Source organism: Fukomys damarensis, unplaced genomic scaffold (assembly GCF_012274545.1).
Source record: "Fukomys damarensis isolate Sample0158 unplaced genomic scaffold, DMR_v1.0_HiC HiC_scaffold_14, whole genome shotgun sequence".
Taxonomy (NCBI): domain Eukaryota; kingdom Metazoa; phylum Chordata; class Mammalia; order Rodentia; family Bathyergidae; genus Fukomys; species Fukomys damarensis.
In genome coordinates this window covers 12,856,619-12,878,407 of record NW_022900926.1, presented here as the reverse complement: position 1 = coordinate 12,878,407, position 21,789 = coordinate 12,856,619, and the positions used below count along the sequence as shown (strand labels likewise).

At 39.0% G+C, this 21,789-nt stretch overlaps 2 protein-coding genes across 11 annotated transcripts in view; both read left to right on the top strand.

Moving 5' to 3' along the window:
• The window catches only part of Vnn1 (vanin 1), a 28,163-nt gene extending 18,852 nt beyond the window's left edge, over positions 1-9,311 (top strand). For both annotated transcript variants that reach the window (XM_010626653.2, XM_033763237.1), the window contains 2 exons: positions 6,766-6,936; positions 7,961-9,311. In XM_010626653.2, coding sequence (XP_010624955.1) covers positions 6,766-6,936; positions 7,961-8,140 — 351 coding nt within the window. In that variant the 3' untranslated portion in view covers positions 8,141-9,311. The remainder of the gene's footprint in view (positions 1-6,765; positions 6,937-7,960) is intronic.
• Positions 9,312-10,144: 833 nt separating this feature from the next.
• Positions 10,145-21,179, top strand: LOC104863955 (trace amine-associated receptor 1). Of its 9 annotated transcripts, XM_019207811.2 has the most exons (6): positions 10,145-12,307; positions 13,479-13,625; positions 14,080-14,246; positions 16,527-16,681; positions 17,259-17,431; positions 19,827-21,179. In XM_019207811.2, the coding sequence occupies exon 6, from the start codon at positions 19,954-19,956 to the stop codon at positions 20,971-20,973; it is 1,020 nt and encodes a 339-aa protein (XP_019063356.1). In that variant the 5' UTR covers positions 10,145-12,307; positions 13,479-13,625; positions 14,080-14,246; positions 16,527-16,681; positions 17,259-17,431; positions 19,827-19,953; the 3' UTR covers positions 20,974-21,179. The 9 variants fall into 9 exon arrangements, with proteins under 9 accessions (XP_019063356.1, XP_010624961.1, XP_010624958.1 ...); XM_010626659.3 differs by lacking the exon at positions 13,479-13,625; XM_010626656.3 differs by having other exon boundaries at positions 13,479-14,246; positions 16,527-16,628.
• Positions 21,180-21,789: the final 610 nt, after the last annotated feature.

Genomic DNA, 21,789 nt, shown 5'->3' with positions numbered 1-21,789 from the left:
GACCTCCTTGAATTCCTACTTATCCTTAACTATACCATGTGGATCAATTCTCAATTACCAGATATTTATGTAATGCTTGTCATGTCCGGCACTTGATACAGGCTGGAGATGGTAAGATGAGTAGGAGAGATATAATCATTGCCTTACAGAGCTTGTATCTAAAGGGAGTATTGGTAATTATTGAACAGGAAATTAAGAAGATTGCTACTTAATTTTGGTTGTGACAAATGCTTCAAAGGAAAAGTACCATGTGAAATTAGAGCCTATCACTGGAAGACCTAACTAGTCCTGGAGAAGGGGTAATAATAATAACACTCTCTGGATTTGCCCCTCTTTCTTGTCTCTCATTACCTTGTGCCTTGGATCCTCATACACTGGATTTCTCTGAATCAATTCTTTTTAGGGTTTTGAGGAACTATGACTTAATAAGTAAATTTAGTGTGAAGCACTGTGATTGGCATGAGGGGTCCTCAACAAAATGCTAACTTTTCTTATTATATAGTTAATAAAAAATAAACACAATCTTTTCTTTTAATCACCATCTCTACATCACCAGGTTTCACTCAAGTCAGCACTGGCTGTATTCCAAAGAGGCGCTTATTGAATTTTTTTCTTGCTTTAGTCCTTCTTACACGTCCACTCTCTCTTCTCCCTTCTTACTATCTGCATTCGTTCTATCCCTTTCAAACTTATTCATTTCAAATCAGAGTAATCACAGACATAATTAGAAGAGAAATAGCATTAGAGACTTATGAAACACTAATCTGTCCCATTCTCCTTTTTGGAGGCAAGGAAAGTATTTTGAATCATGTGTGTATGTGTGTGCATGCGTGTGTGTGTGTGTGTGTCTCTGTGTGTGTGTGTGTGTTATACTGGGGATCACACCCGGGATTCTTTACCACTGAGGTACAGCCTCAACTCTTTGTAGTTCTTATTTTGAGACGAGGTCTCCCTAAGTTGCTCAGGCTAGCTTCAAACTTGTAATCTTCCTGCATTAGCCTCTAAGCAGCTGGGTTTCTAGGAATGCACCACTATGCCCAGCTACAATTTTGAATCTTATAGAGGTAGATTTTTTTTAGAGTTTACTCTATATTTCTAAACAATACTGCCATGTTTTATTCATAAATTTTAGTCCTACTTAAATTCCTTTTTTCTTTCAATTCTCTATATCCAAGACTTTCAGTTTTTTATTGCCTGAATTTGTTCTAAATAATTCATACACATAGTTAATAAGATAAGTCCTTCTAGTTCTCCTTTCTAGGAGCACTTCTGACTCTTATAGATTTCAATTACAATTCATATTACCTAATAATAATTTTTTAAATGCACAGTTTTTGGTCATTATCTTTTATTTTTTGCCTGCATAGATGAACATTTAACTCTGCTATATCATCCTATTTGCATCTCCTCTGCCATTCTTTCAAAATAACTTTTATGCATTCAATAGGTACTATTTACATTTTGTTTTGTTTTGTTTTGTTTTGTTTTTTTGTTTTTTGAGACAGGGTCTCGCTGTGTAGTTGAAACTGACCTGGAACTCACTATGTAGTCCAGACTGGTCTCGAACTCACAGCGATCCTCCTGCCTCAGCCTCCCGAGTGCTGGGATTACAGGTGTGCTAAGTATCATTTCAAGTAGCATGTGGATGTTGCATATTCTTTTTCTCTTTGTTTTTCCTAAAGTTATCAAATGCCTTATCTTTAAAATTTATTTAATTTTCTTTGATTTTTTAAATTTAAACTCCCTGTACTTTCCAATAGCATTTTAGAACAATTTTCCCCCCTTTCCTGGTAACCCTAAATTAACAATAAATTTTGTCTGCTTTTCTTCTACTCTTTCTCTAAGTTATCTTGTGAGTTTTTTTTACTATCTTCCTAGGAATCATCTCTTTCTTTTCTTTTTCTTTTTTTCTTTCTTTCTTTCTTTTTTTTTTTTTTTTTTTTTTTCTGATTTCAGAGTCCCTGTTTCTTCCTCCCAGCCTTACCTGCTCCTTTCTCCAGTCCTCCAACACAACTGCCTCTTGAGTCTACTGCTCCAGTCTGAACTGGCTGCCCTCTGTGCCTTATCCTGAACTCTCCCTTTTCTTGGGGAAGATTTTCTTTACCACTCTCCTGTGTGGGTTTCCTGCTCCCTGCTTTTCTTGGTTTTCTTGCTTTCTCTGTTTCACTAAATTGCCTCAAAAAGCAAGTTTGGGAGGTAAGTTTTTTGAGACTTAAATGACTGAAAATATGTTTCTCTCATGTTCAGTTAAGTGTTTGCCTGGCTATGGACTAAGAAGAAAGTTATACTTTCTTTCTGCTTTGTTGTATTTCTACTGAGAATTCTGAAGTCATCCTGCTTTCTGATTCATTATATGTATATATCCTTTTCATATACATGCTCCAGAATGCTTGCAGAATTTATTTCTTTTTTCCATCTTTCTGAAATTCCCTCTTTTTGGAAACCTAAATGCTGTCTTAGATTTGCCCTCCAATTTTCTGATCATTCCTTTTTTTCTTAAAAAAAATTTTTTTTGTTCCTTCGTGGATACAGTGTTTTCTCTTTTATCTCTGAGGCTATTGAGAAGAAATTTTCCTGATAGCCAGGTGTGGTAGTGCACATCTATAATCCCAGCATTCTGGGAGGCTGTGGCTGGAGGATTTTAAATTACAGTCCATTTTGAGCTATTTAAAGACTTAGAGAGATCCGGTCTCAAAATTAAATATAGAAAAAGGGTGGAGGATGTAATGTGAAGGTTCTGGGTTCAAACCACAGTACCACAAAAATGAAAAAAAATTCTTGACTTTTTAAAAAATGTCTGGACATAGAGGAGGGCTTTTTATTAGGTAAAAGCAATGGATTTAAAAATGTAACAAAAGTACTATTTAATCCAAAAATTCCATTTTATACTAATATACAGAAAATAATTACATCATTGAATGCATCTACACCATTAGTAACTACTGTAGTTCATTATACTTGCAGTCAATACTGGCAAAATTTAAGCCACTTTTGTTTGTTTGCTTGTTGTTTTTTGAGACAGGGTCTCACTATGTAGTTGAGACTGACCTGGAACTCACTATGTAGCCCAGGCTGGTCTCAAATCGCAGCGATCCTCCTGCCTCAGCCTCCCGAGGGCTGGGATTACAGGTGTGTGCCACTACGCCTGGCTAAGCCATTTTTCTTTCGCAAATTTTATTCAATAAAAAATTTCATCAATCAAAAATTCTATATTTATCTGATATCTTTATTTGTAATACTCTATCTTTTGTTTCCCATTTTTTTAGAAGCTTGCAATTCTAAATTCTTCTTCATGTTCCCAAAAGATATTATTTAGTATTCTCTAGACTCTGTTAAACTTATTTATCTTAAAGCAGTTTCATCTGTATTTGAACTCTATGAACCTCTCTCCTTCTTTCCTCCATATACATTATTCCACTGTAATGAACTCTTTCTGTGATTTCCAGCTAGTCTAATTATTAAAATGAATAGTCAAGTTATTGTCCAACCTTACAGCTAGGGCTTTTAAGTGACTGAAATTCTGCTTATACTAATAAGTATACTTTATGCTAGATCTCCTTTGTGAAATGCCTTAGTAAAGCATTTACAGAAATAAGCATAAAAATAAAATATTTCTAAAAATATAGAACATTTTGATATTGCACAAAAAACAAAATAATAGGGAATTTGGTACATAGTTAACCAATGTAAAAGTACAAGTTTATTCACAATGAGGAATTAATGTGACCGTAAGTCACATCCTTAAGAAATATGGGCACTAGGGGCTGGGGATTTATCTCAGTGGTTTGGTGGCCTGCCTTGCAAGCGCAAGGACCCAAGTTCAATCCCTGGTACCAAGAAAAAAAAAAAGGAAAAAGATATATAGGCATGTGTGCATGTAGCAAAGCATTTGTAACTAGGTTAAGACTCACAAAATATTCAACTCCTCCATAAGAGGGTTTAAAACATGCTAACCATCAAAATTTCAATACTTATTTAATTTTATGCAGAAATTTGAAGCTGAGATTATGGCTTTATATGTTATTGAGAATAAATGTTTAACAAAAATTAATGCTGCCTTATTAGGCTATATTGCTAGGTTCAGAAGAAAATTCTATCTGTGATTTGTGAAACCCTAACACTAATGAAATAACACTTCTCCTGGGAGTGTTGGCACATGCCTGTAATCCCAGCACTTGGGAGGCTGAGGCAGGAGGATTGCTGTGAGTTCGAGACCAGCCTGGGCTACACAGTGAGTTCCAGGTCAGTCTCAACTACATAGTGAGACCCTGTCTCAAAAACAAAACAAAACAAAACAAAAACAAACAAACAAAAAAAGAAATAACACTTCTAGGCTTTCCCTTCAAGTTAACAGTTTTAAAAAGGAGCTTCATTAATAGGAAGTCAAGTTTGTGAGTGCATATTATTCACAGAAAGGAAGGAGGCAAAGTATTATATCACAGAGCAGAATAACAGATAATCTTGGTAAAATATTGGTCTTAATTTTTTTCTCTGTACCATTCTTTTTAGTTAGACTCTAATTGCCATTTTTGGATGTAACTTCTTAAATTGCTTAATTTCATAATATGTCATATACATTTCATGATATATAATCTGTAATTCTGGTTAAGTTTAGAATTATATGTTTAAAAAGACATGATTATCTCTCTATATTTACAGTACCCTAGCAAGCCCTTTGATTTTAGAAAGGAATCTTGAAGATAATTAGCATAGTAAGTTTCATTTAGTATAGCTGATTTCATATGAGTTTTACAGTTACGTTTCTTTAGTAAGTTTTCCAGAAATGCTAGAAGTCACCATGAATCAATTTTGCTATGACAAGGTGATTCCAAACTGATTTGGGGGTTGAAGAAGTTTCTCAGGAAGACAGAGAAGATGGTGTCACTTCAGACCTGATCTTCTGGCTTTGCACCTAAAGATTATCTGTTGAAGAGTGATTCTTCTCCATGTCCTCCCTCTCCAAATGCAGATCTGTCACTTCTCCAAAGGTGTAGAAGGCCATTTTTGACCACTCAAAGGCTGGGAAGATTAATTACAATGATGTATTTAAAGCACTTGAGTGTAGAGCGTAAATAAATGCATGCTGGGATTGCTAAGTAAGAGCCCTAACACAGACAGATCTTGGGTTTCCAAATCTTGGATGTAGGCTGGGATTTAGCTCAGTGGTGCCGCAGCCTGCTGGTAAATTCAAGGTCTGGAGTTTGATCTCCTGTACCAAGCCAAATAAAACAAAAACATGCACACCCAAATCTTGGATGTAGCTTCAAATTCTTAAATAATACATTCCTGGAATCCATTCTCTCACTCCCGATTTACTGCACCTTAGGTATTAAGGACACAGGGAGGATTCTACAAGGACAGTTTCCCTTAAGTTTTTCGGTACCTTGTAATCTGACAAATTCTCAATGCTGGCATTTTATCTCTGGGAAGCCTTTTATTTTTGTACCAGGGATCGAACACAGGACCTTGTGGTTGCGAGGCAGGTGTGGTGCCACTCTTGACATTTCTTCCCTCTACATAATCTTTATTTCTTTCCTCCCTCCCTACTTCTCTCCATTTCTTTTCTTTTCTTTTTTGCTAAAAAAATGTATATTTAGAATTAGCCAGCTAAACTAGTTTAGATGATTGCAATTCTCTTGGCAATCTCCAAAGCATCATAATCAGGAGTCAGTGGAACATGGCTTTTCTCCACTATGGCTGGTCGGAGTATTGACCTTGGCCACATCAGTGTGGTACAGCTTCTTCACAGCTTGTGTGATGTGCTGCTTGATGGCTTTGACATCCACAGTGAATGCAAGAGCAGTTTTGTCCTCCATCTTCTTCGTCAATGACCCTGTGGCCAGGGGAACTTGATGATGGCGTAGTGATCAGGCTTCTTTCTTTGGGATGCATTTTTCTGAGGGTATTTGGGCTACTTTCTCTACTGATGAAAGATAAATCTACTGCATTTAGCATTTATAGAGTCAGCCTAGAGAAATGGCCTTTCGGGGTGCTTGTAGTGGATAATGAAGGGAAATATTTTAATGTTCAATATGATTTTATTCTGTAATTCCCATCAACTATATCATGCATACCTTCATCTAAAGACCACCTGTGTTACCTCCCTGGAATAAATTTCCCAGTCTTATATCAGAGTATTTTTCTTTCACCTCAACACCCTTGCCCTGAAGTGCCTGCCTGCCATCTGCACACTTGCAGGGAGGAGATAAGCAAGAGGTGAAGATGAATTGGAAGATGCTATTCAGATCTAGTTGAATGAATGCGGGTCTTGCTCCTGGGAACTTTCCATCTGTGTGTTGAGATGGTTTCCTTACTTAGATTTTATATAGAAATTCTTAAATAGTGTAGTGAAAGAAGAACTTAACTGACTGTTGTGGTCTTTGCTCAAATGCAAAGGCTGTGACTTTCTTAGATACATTGTATTTCCCTTATTGTCTTTTTTGTCTTTTTTTTTTTTTTGATACCAGGGATCGAACTTGGGACCTTCTGCTTGCCAGGCAGGCAGTGGAACCACTGAGCTAACCCCGGCCCTAGATACAGCATATTTCAATTGATTTTCTTATGACCTTTTTTGAAAAGAAGAGCATCTAGCATTAAATTAATTAATTAATTTTTAAAAACTCCCTACAGCTTTATTGAGATGAGATTAACAGGAATTGTATGGTGCATGTGATATTTTGATAATATATACATTGTGAAATGATTAGATCAAGTTAATTACATGCACACGACTTTCTCTGACACTTTGATGGTTTACTTCTCTAGATTTGCACCCTGCTGAAGTGTAAAACCACTGATTTAAAGAGCTGTGGTGGCTCAGTTGACACGGCTGCTACCAGGTTCGAGGCATTCTCCCTCAGTGGCACTTTTGGGACCCAGTATGTCTTCCCTGAGGTTTTGCTGAGTGAAGTTCAGCTCGCACCCGGAGAATTTCAGGTAGCGGTCTTTGCTTGTTATGGTCAATTAATCTCATAAAAGAAGAAGCGTTCTTGACATCAAAAACTCACCCAAGTGCATCCAAATATTGGGGAAATCTCCATTTGAAGAGGATCAGATTATCTTTGTGGATCAGGGAGGACACTGAGCAGGCTGAACTTCTTGCCTCCAAGTCACTAATGTGATAGTATGTGCTTGGATATGAAGAAGTGAATCTCACTCGGGCTGTAGGGAGGAGGTTGGGCTGCTTATGGTCTGTCCAGTAGGGAGAAGATTCCACAAGAATAGCTCAGAATCAGTCTCAGCAGAGAATCCCATTAGGACCATGGAAGATGAAGGGATCCCTCTCCTCATGTGGGTGGAGGACCAGTGTGACCACAGGCGAAAAGGAGAGAAGGGAGACCTGAAGGAGAGAATTCGGCAGTAGCTGTTGCTGACAGGAAAACACAAATGGTAAAGCCCAGAAGTAACTGCTTGCCTCACATGGGCTCCTCCCAGCCACATCCTCACACTGAGCTCTGCAGATTCTGCTCCCACTCCTCTTCCCGGTCAGAAACCACTTCGGGGTGTGTGTGTGTCGGGGTGAGGGGGCAGGAGGCCTGGGAGGCGGGCAGTGAGCAACAGGAGGAGGCCACAGAGACTCAGTTCGAACCTCACCTCCGTCATTCACTTCTGCTCATTCGGAGGAGACCTTAAAAAAAAAATTTACCTGAAAGAACTACATTTCTGGAATCAATCAATCAGTGCCAGTCCCATAGCTTCAATTTTCCCAGTTGTGCTAGGAACATTTCAAGTATTTCTAAAGTGGCTGTGTGTGTGTGTGTGTGTGTGTGTGCACGTGTGTGTTGCTGACCACAGAACCTGGGCTTTGTGCTTACTTGTCAAGCACTGAGCTACATCTCCAGCCCTTCAAATATTTCTAACAGGTCAGAATTTGGCCAGCATTTGTTATTGGTTCTTCTTCATCTTAAAATGACTGTCGTAGGACTGTATCTTAAAGGTCTACTTCTCTTGTTGCACTTAGGTGACGAGTGATGGGCGCTTGCTGAGCCTGCGGCCGACCTCGAGACCTGTCTTGACAGTCACTTTGTTTGGGAGGCTGTACGACAAGGATGAGACAAACGGCTCACCCAGGCTCACAGCCGCCATGCCACGAGTACTGTTAATGGTGATAACATCGGTTGTATATTCATTGTGTTGGTAGGATAGTTACATATATCTTTTATTTGGGATAATTTAAACATGAGAGCTGAGTAAAGGACTAGTCTGGGCTTTTGCTAATAGTAAACAACTCTGATATCAATGAATGATTAAAACACATTCACTTAGATAAACACACATGGCAGAAATGTAAGCTGAGTATAATATATATTAAGGTAAATTAAAAAAAAACTGTGGTAGATAATTTGTCTTTCTTAGAACTGAGGAACTTGTACCGACTGAGCGTCACACACATGCAGAGGAAATAAAAATTTCAGTTGAAAAGCACATCAAAATATACCACAGTATACTTTTCCATTATCACTTTAATTTTATCTCTTACTCAGTTCTGCTTAAGATTTCCAGTGATTGTTTCCTCTGCTAATTGTTTACCTGATTTACCAATATATTTCATTTCTCTTATGGGCCGAATAGTGTCCCCCAGATTAGATAGTTGAAGGCCTTAGCTCCCAGTACCTCCAAATGTGACTGATTTGCAGAATATTTGAAGGGATAAAATGAGTTCACGAGGGTGATCGTGAGTCAGTGTACTAATGTCCTCATGAGAAGAGGGAATTCGGACGCCAGGTACAGAATGGAGCTGCATAATCCTCCAGAGGAGGTTGCCAGCCTCAAGCCAAGGAGAGATGTCTCAGGAGAATTCAAACCTGCCACCCTGTGGATCTTGAACTTCTAGCCCCCAGAATCATGAGACAATACATTTCTGTTATCCAAGTGATTCGATCTGTGGCACTTTGTTAAGGCAGCCGTGGCAAACTAATATGAAGTTCTGTCTGCCTTCCTTGCTTGTCCTTCACCGTCTTCCTCCATAACCAAATTCTTGCCTAGTAGGAACATCCGGCTCACCTGAGTGTCCACAACTGCAGCACAGCCTTCCGGGGAAGAGCTGCTGAAGCCTTGATAGTGAAACCAGCAGAGCGCGGGAGGTCCGTAGGAGTCAGAAACCAGAAAGTCACAATGTTGATAAACAGTATTTAATGGAGTGAGAGCGAGGCACGTCCTTTTTCAGTAATAGCAGAATCTTGCAACATTGTACATCTTAGTGAAACAAAAATCATCCTTGGCGGTTTATATCTCTCAACTGATACTGCCCCCAGGACACTGATGTCTGTCACAGCCTCTGTGCCAGAAGCCCTTCTCCAAGAGCAATAGGGTACTTCAGCATGATCCACACCACCAGCGCACTGTTTGGCAAGACATGCCTTCCATGGCAGATGCGGTTCTTGAAAATGCTATCTCCTCAAAACATGTTTAAGGAAAAGCCATCTTGTGCTTTTGTGTGGCATTAACTAATATTCTAAGAAAATAGGAAAGGCTGTTATGTGTATAGAAAACGAGTTAATCAGGGCCAGGGATTTAGCCAGGGTGCACCTGCCTTTCAAGCAGGTTCCTTGAACAGGGGAAAAAAAGAAAAAGTAAAAGAAACAAAAGTGAAACAGGGTAAGCCTTAGTACTGTCATTTATTATTAATTTAAAGCAGAAAATGCTGACTGTCAATGACAGGCTTAAAATATTAAGAGCTTCGAATAATCAAATGCTTTTTTGTGGCCCAATATTAGCTATATATATTATATTATATTATACCCACTGTGGTATAACAAATTATTTTCACATTGTTATCTTAAAACAACAACAGCTGGGTGTGGTGGTGCACCCCTGTAACCTCAGCACTCAGGAGGCTGAGGCAGGAGGATGGCTGCAAGTTTGTGGGAGAAGTTCAAGCCTGGCTGGGCCAGGTGCACTGCACTCCTGTCTCCTGAGCTAATCGGGGACCTTGCTAAGGCTCAGCTAACTCGCCTAAGTGCATAGATGTTGGGTCCAACAGGCTACATCTCTTCCCCTAGTCTGTGACTCCTTCACTTCGCCCAAGAAAAATCATTCCACCGTGCCTCCAATAAGATATCGCCAAATGTTAAATGCTCCTCCCATGCTCCTCCCCCATGGTTGTCCCTATATAAGCCTGTGCATTTCCTAAATAAAGCGGAAGCGTTCCAGAAACCTCCCCGGAGTCTGCTTGGTGAGTCTGCTCCTTACCCTCCCAGTCTGAGCTCCCGAACCTTGTTCTGCGTGTGGGCACGCTGATGACAACACAAGTTCAAGGCCAGCCTGGGCTATATAGTGAGACCTTGTCTCAAAAAGCCAAAAGAAAAAAAATCACCCAAGAAATAAAACAGCAACAAAAAATCAGTTTATTGCCATACACAGGTTCTGAGGGTCAGGATCTGGCAGGGCTCATCGGAGTTCTTCTGGCTCAGGGTGCCTCTGGAAGCCACAGCTGAGCTGCGACCAGGGCTGCAGCCAGCTCAAGGCTCTGCTGGGGCTGGGGAATCTGCGGTAACCTCGCTCATGTGGCGACGATGGCCCCAGGTCCTTGCTGCAAGTTGGCTGCAGGCCACTCTTCCTTTCCCTATGGGCCTCTCTGTAAGACTCTGGAAAGTTTTCACACAATGGTAGCTGACTTCTCCCAGAGTGGAGAGAGAGAGAGAAAGAGAGCAACTCAGTGGAAGTCACAGTGTTTTATGACCCAATCACAGATGTGATGTCACTTCTGACATTTGCAGTCGTCATGCAGGACACAGTGTGGGAGAGAATGACACGGGCGAACCTCCCTCTAATACATTAAGAAGTGGTTGACCTGCCTCTCAAGTACAAGGTCCTCAGTTCGATCCCCATACCAAAAAAAAAAAAAGAAAAAAAAAAAAAGGATCAATGAACAGAAGACCAAGTTCTTCTAATTTTCTGTTTTATAATCCTTCCCAGTGGTGATTCAGCCACAGAAATACAGCAAAAGCTTCTTATCAGTGTGAACAGCTGTATAGCTATCAACAGTTTCTAGACACTTTGGCATCATGTCAAAGAAAATAGGACCTGCCTGTCACTCTGGTGGTAAATTACCTGATAAATAGTTATGTTCAGGCAACATGCATGGTAGAGATGTTAATTGGAAAAACTTTGAATTGGGTTATAGAAACATTAGTATCACAAAATGCTATTTTGACAGTTTATGATGTTGACTTATGGCAATTAATTGTGGAGCAGGTGACTTTTTTCTTCCTGCGTATGGTAATATTTCATCTTGCTCTATCAAACACAATGAAGGTTTGTTTGCTGTCACAATATGAGTAAAATCCAATTGAAAAGCCCGCTGTCAGGTGTAACGAGAGGTAGGAAATTAGTTGCTACAGAGATTGCTCATAAAAGCACTGTAGCAAGAAAATAAAATCTGATAGCCTGAAAATAGCTAAGTACACATGACAATAGTAACAGGTGAAAATTATCTTCAGAGTCTACTGATAATATAAAATACTTTTAGTGAATAAGATTATTACAAATATTATTTTGAAAATTACAGTCACCACATTATTTCAATCTGCCTAGCATGTCATAAATGAGATTCGTCTTTTCTATCGGATGGGTGTTATGTAAAGTTCTCATTAATGCAGTAACCTCAGTTTTCCCTGCCTGACATTTGGAGAATCTACGGGAGAAATCAACTGCAGATAAGTGAGTTCCTTTGTTTGATTTTTTCCAAATGTTTGGTGTTGGTTAAGAGCTAGAATCTTGAAGTCAGATAAATATGGAATATAACTGCAATGCCATCCCTAGTTTATTTAATTTTCAGTTCCTTCCTCTTTAAAACAATAGTGGAAACAAAGCACCTATTATTTAGGATTCTTGTGGGAACAAGCTTGGGATTTCATGCAAGGCGTTTAGCCCTGAGCGGTACAGGGTCAGTAACAATTCTCTATGGCCTGTTTTCTCCCTCCTTTTTTCCTTTTTCTCTTCCTCCTTCTAGGTTTCCTCTTACTCCTTCCCCTCTCCTCTATTCCTTCCGTTTTCTTATCTTCCTGCTCCTGCTCTTCTTGCCTTCTATTTCTCTCTATTGTTATTGGCAGTAGTCATACTCAGGCTTTGTGTCTGGTTCTGCCTTCAAGAGCTCCCAATGACAAAGAGAAAAACCTGAAGGACACGCTGTGGGAAATCTGATAGTACCAATTTTGGCCTTGGCTTATGTCAACCTTTTCTGTCCCACAGGGTGGTGGTGGGCAGTGTGAGAGGGATAAATCCCTGGGCTTTTGCAGCAGAAGGGGTGACTCCAGTATAAAAACTCGCATCTGATGAAAAATTTGTAGAAGGCTGCCATCTACAGGTCTGTGTGACTATAATATCTGGGTTGGAGATTTAAATTCAGAAAAAAATCCAAGGGCCAGGGATTTAGTTCAGTGGTTCTCCTGCCTGCCTTGCTAGTGCAAGGACCCGAGTTCTATCCCTGATACCAAATAAAATATAAGAAAAAGAAAAAGAAATTATGTTCAAGTAGTGGTTCTTTAGGGATGGCTCAGAAAGCTAAAATACACTTCCTGAAGTGCATAAACAGAGCATCTTATGAACATGCCAACTCTCTATTTGTAATGGCTGAAGAATTGATACACAGACAATTCTCTAAAGTTCTCTACCCTGGATTGCTCATGGAAAGGTTCAGAGTTGGCATCATAAGGATAATTCTAATCACTGAGGCTGTTTTCTGAAAGGAGTTTAAGGAGAATTACGAGAATGGCTGATATTTGGTCTGTTATCAGGCTCTGAACTGAATAACCTCCTTGATGTTCTATCACCGGTGAAACAAGGCAAGTGTGTGGATGTTAAAAGGGTGAAAAATTGAACTAATAATCAATCTGTCCTACAATCCTGTGATTTCCTAATGCAGAAAAACAGATACAAATAGATAAGAAAGTGCTCTTCCAGCTGTTCTTTGTGCTACATTGAAGACACTCACTCCAAGTATAAAATGGTCAAGTATAAAGGGTCATTTTGGGGAGTTGTGCACATAGGAATTTAAAAACGAATGGGATAAATATGTATGATCATCAGACCTCTATGGCAAGATTTTTCTAATAGGTGTTAGCAACATTATAGATTTATAAATCCCACTAGAGAAGATATAAGCTACAATAAATGAAAACAGCAGTGACAGCTGTAGGGATATTTTTTAATAAGCATCTTTACTATTATTGTATATGCACACCCATATATGCATTGAGTTAGGATATAACAAGTTTTTGTCCCTAGAAGCTATGGTTTAAAAAGGTTGAAATCTGTTGCTTTCAACTATATTCTTTAAAAACATTTTCTGTCTTTGCAAATACTGGAAATTAAACCTAGACCCTCAAGTGTACCAGGCAATTGCTCTACTAAAACAAAAAAAATTTTTTTTTACTGGCACACAGTAATTTTACATATTTGTAGTCAAATTTTATCTAATTTATAAAATGTCACTAGGTTTAGGTGCATTCTGATTTTTAAAAATGTTCATTTTGCAGGGTGAGGTGGTGCATGCCTATAATCCCAGCACCTACCCTGGGCAGGAGGATTACAGCGAGTTCGAGACTGGCCTGGATGGCGTAGTGAGCTCCAAGGCCAGCCTGAACTGCATAGACCTTGTCTCAAAAAACAAAAATGCTCAATTGGTGGGTACATGCCATCTTCTTTGAAAGTGAATTGCTTTTTAAGTACTACTTATTTCCTTTTTATGGATGTATAATAGAGGAGGATTGTCTTTCAAATCAATCAATGATAAAATCAACTTTTTTTTCTTTTTTTTTTTTTTGGTACCGGGGATTGAACTCAGGTCCTTGCCCTTGCAAGGCAGGCCACCAAACCGCTGAGCTAAATCCCCAGCCGATAAAAATCAAGTTTAATGGACAGGTGTTTTCATTTACACACTAGTAACACTCGTGGCTGTAATGATGGGCGACCCGTGCTTGGATTTATTTTGACGGTGATATTTACCTTCTCTATTTAGCTTTCTCATAGCTAGTTTCCCGATGATGGTTTAGAATAAAAGCACTTCCTGGTTATATTTCTTGATAACATACTGTTAGGTTGCTTCAGAAACATTTATTATCAGCTTATCTTTTTCAGGTTTTAATGTTTGTGTTGCTCTGTTAACATTAACCGTGGCTTGTCAGAGCTGCAGTGGGCCCTCGCCAGCAGCAGATGTACTGGACACAGATGAGGACGACCTGGGCCAAAGGCAGTCTTGGCTGTGGCTCTCCCGCCCTGGCCGTACCTGCTGTCTCACCAGGAAGGTAAGTCTGAGCTCGTCACCACCAAGCAGCTGACAGATGAACCCAAAGGCCTGGGTGGTTTCTCGTTATAGGGAGGATGCTGATGCCTGTGAAACGCAGTGGTTTGCTGCTCACCTGTGAAGTAGAATTGAGGATCAGTGCTTCTGTAATTTCCCTGCTTTAGTAAGAGAATCTTTGAAAAAATAAAATTTTAAATAACTTGCTTCATGTGTAATTTCAAAAGGGGAAAGATTTATGCAATCTACAGAGAAACCAGAATATGATATAAATAATCTCTTAAAGTGTTTCTCTTATTAAAAATCCATCTGTGAAAAAACCAGGATATTTTAAAATTTGAAGTCTATTTTTCCTTTTCTCCTTTTTTGGTAAATAAAGAAGAAAATTCCATGTTGCATCTATTGCCTAGTTTTAACTTCAGGAAGCTTCATGCATATTTGTAGAGGTTTTGAAATTAAAATATGTTTCATTGTTACTGTATACTAATCTATAGAACGTAAGTCTTATTTGTATCAATATTATCTGGTGAGAAAAGTGCTGGTGTATTTCCAAAAGACATCATGTTTGAGTCTGTGTGTGTATGTACGTGTGTGATATATATAGCATCAATTAATTTAATACGCTTTTAATTGCCTAAATGATTAATTACAGCTGATTCATATTACCTCATACATTTAAAAATAGTAGAAGCATTTTCATGGATAGTCTATTTACTGTAATTTACTAGAGATTATTTTTCTCTTTTAACTGTAGGCCTGTGCTGAGTGTAAGCAAACACATAGATTTTTCCACAGATCCTGTTTATTTGGAATAAGAATGTTTTGTTTCTAATAATGTTTTACCTCAAGAAAAATGATTAAATCATTTGGAAAGCCTGTTCTCCTGTCTTTTGTCCCTTTCCCTTCTTAAAAATAAGTACTAAAATGAGAACCAAGACCTGTCATGTAAAGGTACAAGACCCCAATAATGAATGTAACTGTACTGTATACCTAAAATGGACCAATAAACTCAATGAGGAAAAAAAATTCAATATTTCCTCAAATATTAAAGTAAAAAAAAATAAAAATAAGTACTAGATAAGTTACAGAGCAGCAAAAAATATTTCTGGGATAAAATTATTCTTAAGTCTGCTTCCATGTTACGTCTATTGCCTCGTTTTAACTTAGGAAGCATCATGCATATTTGTAGAGGTTTTCAATTTCCAAGTCTGTTTCCAAGTTTGTGTAGTAGACTAAAACCAGGAAATGGGTGCAGTTCATAAATTTAGCAAACTGTGGATTTACTATGAGAGTAAAATCAGTAATTAAGTCATGCAAAGAATTATATAAGCAAAATAAACACAAATAAAATAAATTTATTAGTAATTAGTCAGTAGTTTTGTAAGAAATGGAACTTTATTCATAGAAAATACACTTAACTTATTAAATAATTATTTCTCTGTCTTTGAGAAACATGAAATAAGTAGAAAAGAATAAAGTAAAATTGACCTAGTATTATACTACCCGTGAAAAACTGTTGTTAAAATTTAGTTTAGCTTTTTTTTCTTAGTCATTCTCTAAATATATTTGCTTCAATTTCATCATCTCTGGGAAAATATCAAGAATTTAGAGCACATCACAGATCACTGCTACTCTTGCATGTAGGGTTGGTGAATGGCCATCATATGTCCTACTGAATTTCTGAACTCGGTCTCTGGCCTCTGGTTTCCAGTACGACCGATGAGTAGTTCTATGGATTTTCTTTTTCTCTGTTGAGGTGCTAAAGATCAAATTTGGGGCCTTGTGCAATCTGGGCAGACCGTCCACAGAGACACCCCCAAAGCACACTTCTTTTTAACCAGCTTTTTTCTTTTAGTACTATTAATCAAATCTAGGGACCCAAGCTTGCCAGGTAGGCGCTGTGCTGCTGAGCTACATCCCCAGCCTTTTTAGTCAGTTTTTTAGTCAGTCTGTCTGTCTGTCTAACTAACTGGCTAGCTGATAGCTTATAAGACTTTGCCCTTTATCTTTGGAATTCAGAACCAGGCCAGCTGTATGTGCATTCACTTTTATCGGCCCCTGGGTACACAGCCAAGAATAAACTCCTCAGTTCAGCCCCTGCTTGCCTTAGTGATAAAGGAAATCAGAATGGAGACAGTGGTGACAGTGGGGAAGGAAAGCTGAAGAGAGCACAGCTCTGATGGACACACCCAGGCTGCTGGCCGGATAACAAGGAAAGTGGCCAGTTTTATGGTGTCGGGCTGGCTTGGTCATGATCTCAGTGCTGGTCTTATGTCTCTGTTAGGGGAAGTCCTTGTAGCTTGAGGGACAATCCAATTTCTGCGAAATGATCGCTCTTGCTGAGAAGGGGAATCTCAGTTTCCAGGAGGCTCTGCTGGAATCCAAGGTGACTGCAGGACTGGGACAGCTGCTGGAGACTGCTAGGTGTCCATGACTTGGGTGAGAGTGGAACACTGAATGTCCTGCAAATCTCTTATCTGATATCCTCGGTCTTGAAGCGGAGTGAGATAAGTTAGGTGAATTTACTACTGAAAAACCTCGTATTACCAGTTTTTAGACAGACGTTCCCTAAACAATTAATCAGCATCCCTCTGGAGCTGAGCAGGAAGCTGATCCAAAGTTTTAAGGTAATAAGCAAGACGGATGCAAAATGAAGGCAGAGATCCCAGGCTTTGTCCTGTTTTTTTGTTTGTTTGTTTTTGTATTTTGGGTACCGGGTATTAAACTCGGGTCCTTGCACTTTCAAGGCAGATGGTGGAACCACTGAATTAAATCCCTGGCTCTGTCCTGGTTTTATTAGCTGCTGGGTATCTGTAGGTCTGAGTAAATAGTGGCTACTATTGCAGTAAAAACGGTTTGTTAATCCCTGCATGTTTGAGATGAAAACATAAATCATGAACTTAAGTGCTTGGGAGTTTGTTTGTTGTCTTTTTTGTGTTGCTTCCAACAATTTTATTTTCTCATTTAGTTTACTCTTTGGATTCTATAATTTAATAATTTTTTTTTTTTGAAACAGGGTCTCACTATATTGTTTGTGCTGTCTTGAAGTCGCTGTGTATCCTAGCCTGGCCTTGAATTCATGGCAACCCTCCTGCCCCAGCTTTCCAAGTGCTGGGATTATAGGTGTGCACCACCACAACTGGCTATTAATGTACCTCATTTTTGCGGTCACTAAAGTCACTGAGGATGGTAGGAAAGAAAAATTCTCTACTTTTTAAAAATAGCAGGTCCTGAGTTAAGAGCCCAGGAGTGTGCCTGCCTCTTCTCCACATGGTGGTCTCCATGCTAGACTAATTTGTTCATCCCTTTAATCTTTCACCATGTCTCCTGCTCAGTGCATGTTCTGGATATTTTTCCGATTCTTTGTTCCTCCTTCCACTCCCCTCCCCTCATCTCCTCTCTCCTTTTCTCCAGTTTCCTCTCTCCTCTCCCCTTCACAGAGTTTGTTTTCCTCCTCCTTCCCTCCTTGCCCCTTATATTTGTACAAAAATGGACCCAGAATGACAGCACCATACAGAAACAAAAGAGACATTTTCAAATTAATGGCATCTAATGGAACATCGGGCTTCTTTAATGAGGCGTGAGAAAAGGAGGCTTAGTAGAAGGTGACATCTCTATTTTTAGTAAACTTTCCTCTCCTCTGTTTTATAAATTGGGATTTGATAAGAAAGAAGTTGATCCTAAATAAACAGGCAGTCAGGCAGACAGACAGACAGAATCAAAAGAGATCTTGTGCCCTGCCTACCTCTCACGTCAAATTTCAACTTCTCTGGTTCTCCTCCCTGTGTTCTGTCTCTTCTTACCATGGATTTTAATCTGCTTATTAAAAATCCCGAGATGGGTGGAACTCCACCATTATACTTACTAAAGGTGTCAGTATTTAAGATGTTATAAATATGTTTTTGTTTTCCATTTTTGGGAGACAGTCTCACTACGTAACCCATGCTGGCCTTGAATTCACTCTTGCCGTCCTCCTGCCTCAGCCTCCTGAGTGCTGGGATTATAGTGTTATGGAAGGAATTGGCAAGTGACACACAGAGAGGCAGCAGAACAGAAGTAAAATGAAAAAGTTTACTTCATCAATGGGGATTGATGACACCTAATGGCAGTGCCCTGATCAACTCCCCCATTGGGTTACAACTCCTTCTTTTATAGGGTTTTACAGCCTTGATCTTATTCAGTTGGTTACGTTGCATTTTCACAGCTCACTTTGCTGATACCCAAAACATGATAGCAAGGCAGTTGAATTTCATCCCTGATGCAGTTCTTTGTCAGGGAAGTTACCTTTAAGATTTATTCAGTTACCTATTCTAGCCAGGGCAAGGGAGCTTGTTTGGTCAACAAAGCTAACAATGGTTCTTTTCACTTACTAAACTTTTGGTGGAGACTAAGTGCCTCCGGTACCTGTTAATTCTGAACTAAGCAGAATGAGGGGCAGAAGTTATCTTATATTGTGACATTTCCTAAATTTTCACTATTAAAGTTTTCCCTATCAATAGATGCTCATCCCCAGGTCTAGCTAAGATATATTTTAAGTCTCACATGGAAGTTCAAAGCTTAGTGTTCCTTAGTGTATCTTGAATTGATTCTTTCTGCAGTGTAAAGAATAACTAGACTGATTAAAAAATTGAACTTGTAATTTCAGTCTCAGATCATGTTCCAGCTTTAATGGCTCAGTGAACCAAAGCCTTCAGTTTCTTTCCTAGAAAATGAGGCTAACAAAATACACATGTCTTCCTTACAAGGAATGATGTTGATATTAAACAATGCATGGAAGATTTGTAGAAGTGCTTTGCACTAGAAATAAATGTTCATAAGCTTCTTTCACTAAATCAGTTATAAGAGTTATCTTAGTCAGATGTGGTGGCTTGTCCGTAACTCCAGTTACTCAGGAGGCTGAGACAGGAGCATGGTAAATTGGAGACCAGCTTGAGGAACTTAGCAAGATACTGTCTAAGCATAAAAATTTTTAAAACGTTGTGGGGCTGGGGATTTAGCTCAGCAGTTCGGTCGCCTGCCTTGCAAGCGCAAGGACCCAAGTTCAATCCCCGGTACCAAAACAAAAAAAACGTTGGGAATATTACTCAGTAGAACATTTGCCTTGCTTTTGTGAGGCCCTGAATTCAATCCCTAGTACTGTTATAAAAAAATTAAGCACACATGCCGCTAGTGAGCTAGAGAGTATTAATTTTGTATAAGGGTCAAATTTAAGCTGTTTCTTTTTTTCACTGTTATATTTTAGTTTTAAAGTTTCTTTTACTTTTGCTCTTTAGAATGTAAACCTCACTGCTAGATTCTGGCTTCTTGTGGACGAAGACTGTTTCCATAGCTTAAAACTTATGACACTTGATCTCTGACCTATGAATGTGGCAGTATTGTATGTAGTTCATCTAATAATTAGGCTTTATATTTTTGCACTATATCCAGCTCCAGCCAGGTGTTTAAAATTTATTGAAATGAACTACAAAACTGACCTTGGAGTTAAAGCTCCTTCCAAAATAATTCTTCGAGAAGCATTTGGTATGTTCAGAAGTGTGTTGAAAAATTGCCCATGGTTTATTCTTTTTTCTCTTTTTCCTCCCAGGTTTCTGGGATAGGTATGTGCAAAGAAAAAAAAAAAAAGGAGAAGGAACTCAAACCTGACTATGGGTTTGGGAGAGCAATTACTCAACCCACAAGGGCAACAATAAGCTCGTGGAGAGTTCTCAGGGATGACGCCTGTGTGCCACTGTGTTACGAACATTTCCTGTGTGGAAAGCAGCCAGTCCCGTGAAGTCCGTGTAACCCTGTACAGTTTCATGGTGCTCATTATCCTGAGCACTCTGGTGGGCAACCTGATAGTTATCATTTCCATATCACACTTTAAGCAGCTTCACACCCCTACTAACTGGCTCATTCATTCCCTGGCCATTGTGGACTTCCTGCTGGGGTGCCTGGTCATGCCTTACAGCATGGTGCGATCTGTGGAGCACTGTTGGTATTTTGGAGAAGTCTTCTGCAAAATTCACACCAGCACTGATATTATGCTGAGCTCAGCATCCATTTTCCACTTGTCCTTCATTTCCATTGACCGCTACTATGCTGTGTGTGACCCACTGCGATACAAAGCCAGGATGAGCATCTTGGTTACTTTTGCGATGATCTTCATTAGCTGGAGTGTCCCCGCTCTTCTTGCATTTGGAATGATCTTTATGGAGCTGAACATCAAAGGAGCTGAAGAAGTGTATTACGAACACATTCACTGCACAGGGGGCTGTGCTGTCTTCTTTAGCAAAATAACGGGAGTACTGGCCTTTATGATTTCTTTTTATATACCTGGATCTATTATGTTCTGTGTCTATTGTAGAATATATCTTGTGGCTAAAGGGCAGGCAAGATCAATTAAAGGTACAAATCAGAAACTTCAAAGTGGACTGGAAGAGAAAAATGGAATTTCACAAAGCAAAGAAAGGAAAGCTGCAACAACGTTAGGGATTGTGCTAGGAGTTTTCTTTATATGTTGGTGCCCTTTCTTTGTCTGCACCATCGTGGACCCTTTCCTGAACTACACTATTCCACTGGCTTTGAATGAAGCATTCATTTGGTTTGGCTACTTGAACTCTACTTTTAATCCAATGGTTTATGCATTTTTCTATCCCTGGTTCAGAAGAGCACTGAAGATCATTTTATTTGGTAAAGTTTTCCAAAAAGATTCATCCAGATGTAAAGTATTTTTAGACTCAAATCCATAGAATTATTATATTTTACTGGCTTGCAAAACATTTGATGATCATATTTATGAACACAATGTAACCAACCACATGGTCTTATATCAGCTATTGAGTCAAAGCACACTGGAGGGGAAGCTAAATGATGATGTTTGTTTCTCATCTCCTATTTGGGACAAGGTAGATGTGATCTTTGCCATTCTTCATGTACACACTCAGCTTTGTAAATTCAACATTTAAGGTCCTACATGTTAAAGGACATTTTCTGTCTTTGGATGACGTGCTGTCAGCTGAGAGTGGTACCTGTCTCAGCTGTATTTGGGGATGTAAATTAGAATGATTTTGTTGCATATGTATTTATGATTATCACCTTTGTATAGTTGTTCCTCTATATCTATAGGTTCTACTTCTGTGGATTAAAAAAAAATCTCAGATAAATTGCGAATAAAAATTCGCATCTGTACAGAACTTGTGCAGTAAAGATGTTTTTCCCTTGTCACCGTTCTCTAAACAATTACACATCATATTGGGTATTACATGTGATCTAGAGATGACGTGAAGTACATTAGAGGATGAGGACAGGTTCTATGCAGATACTGTGCCATGTTACACAAGGGACTTCAGCATGGATGGACCTGGGCTTCTGGTGAGGATCCTGGACCAAGCCCCCAAAGATCCTGAAGGGCAACTATACATTCACCTTTTCACAAAGTCAACTAAAAGTACACATTATTATTACTAATTATGTATACATTTGTTATTTATATTCTTATTAATATTTACCCAATCCTTAAACATCTTGCTCTTTATCTCTATAAAACAATTTTTTTCCTGGTTCTC

What these genes read in the sequence shown, in the direction of transcription:
- LOC104863955 (XM_010626659.3), top strand. Translation starts at nt 19,954, where the DNA reads ATGACGCCTGTGTGCCACTGTGTTACGAACATTTCCTGTGTGGAAAGC.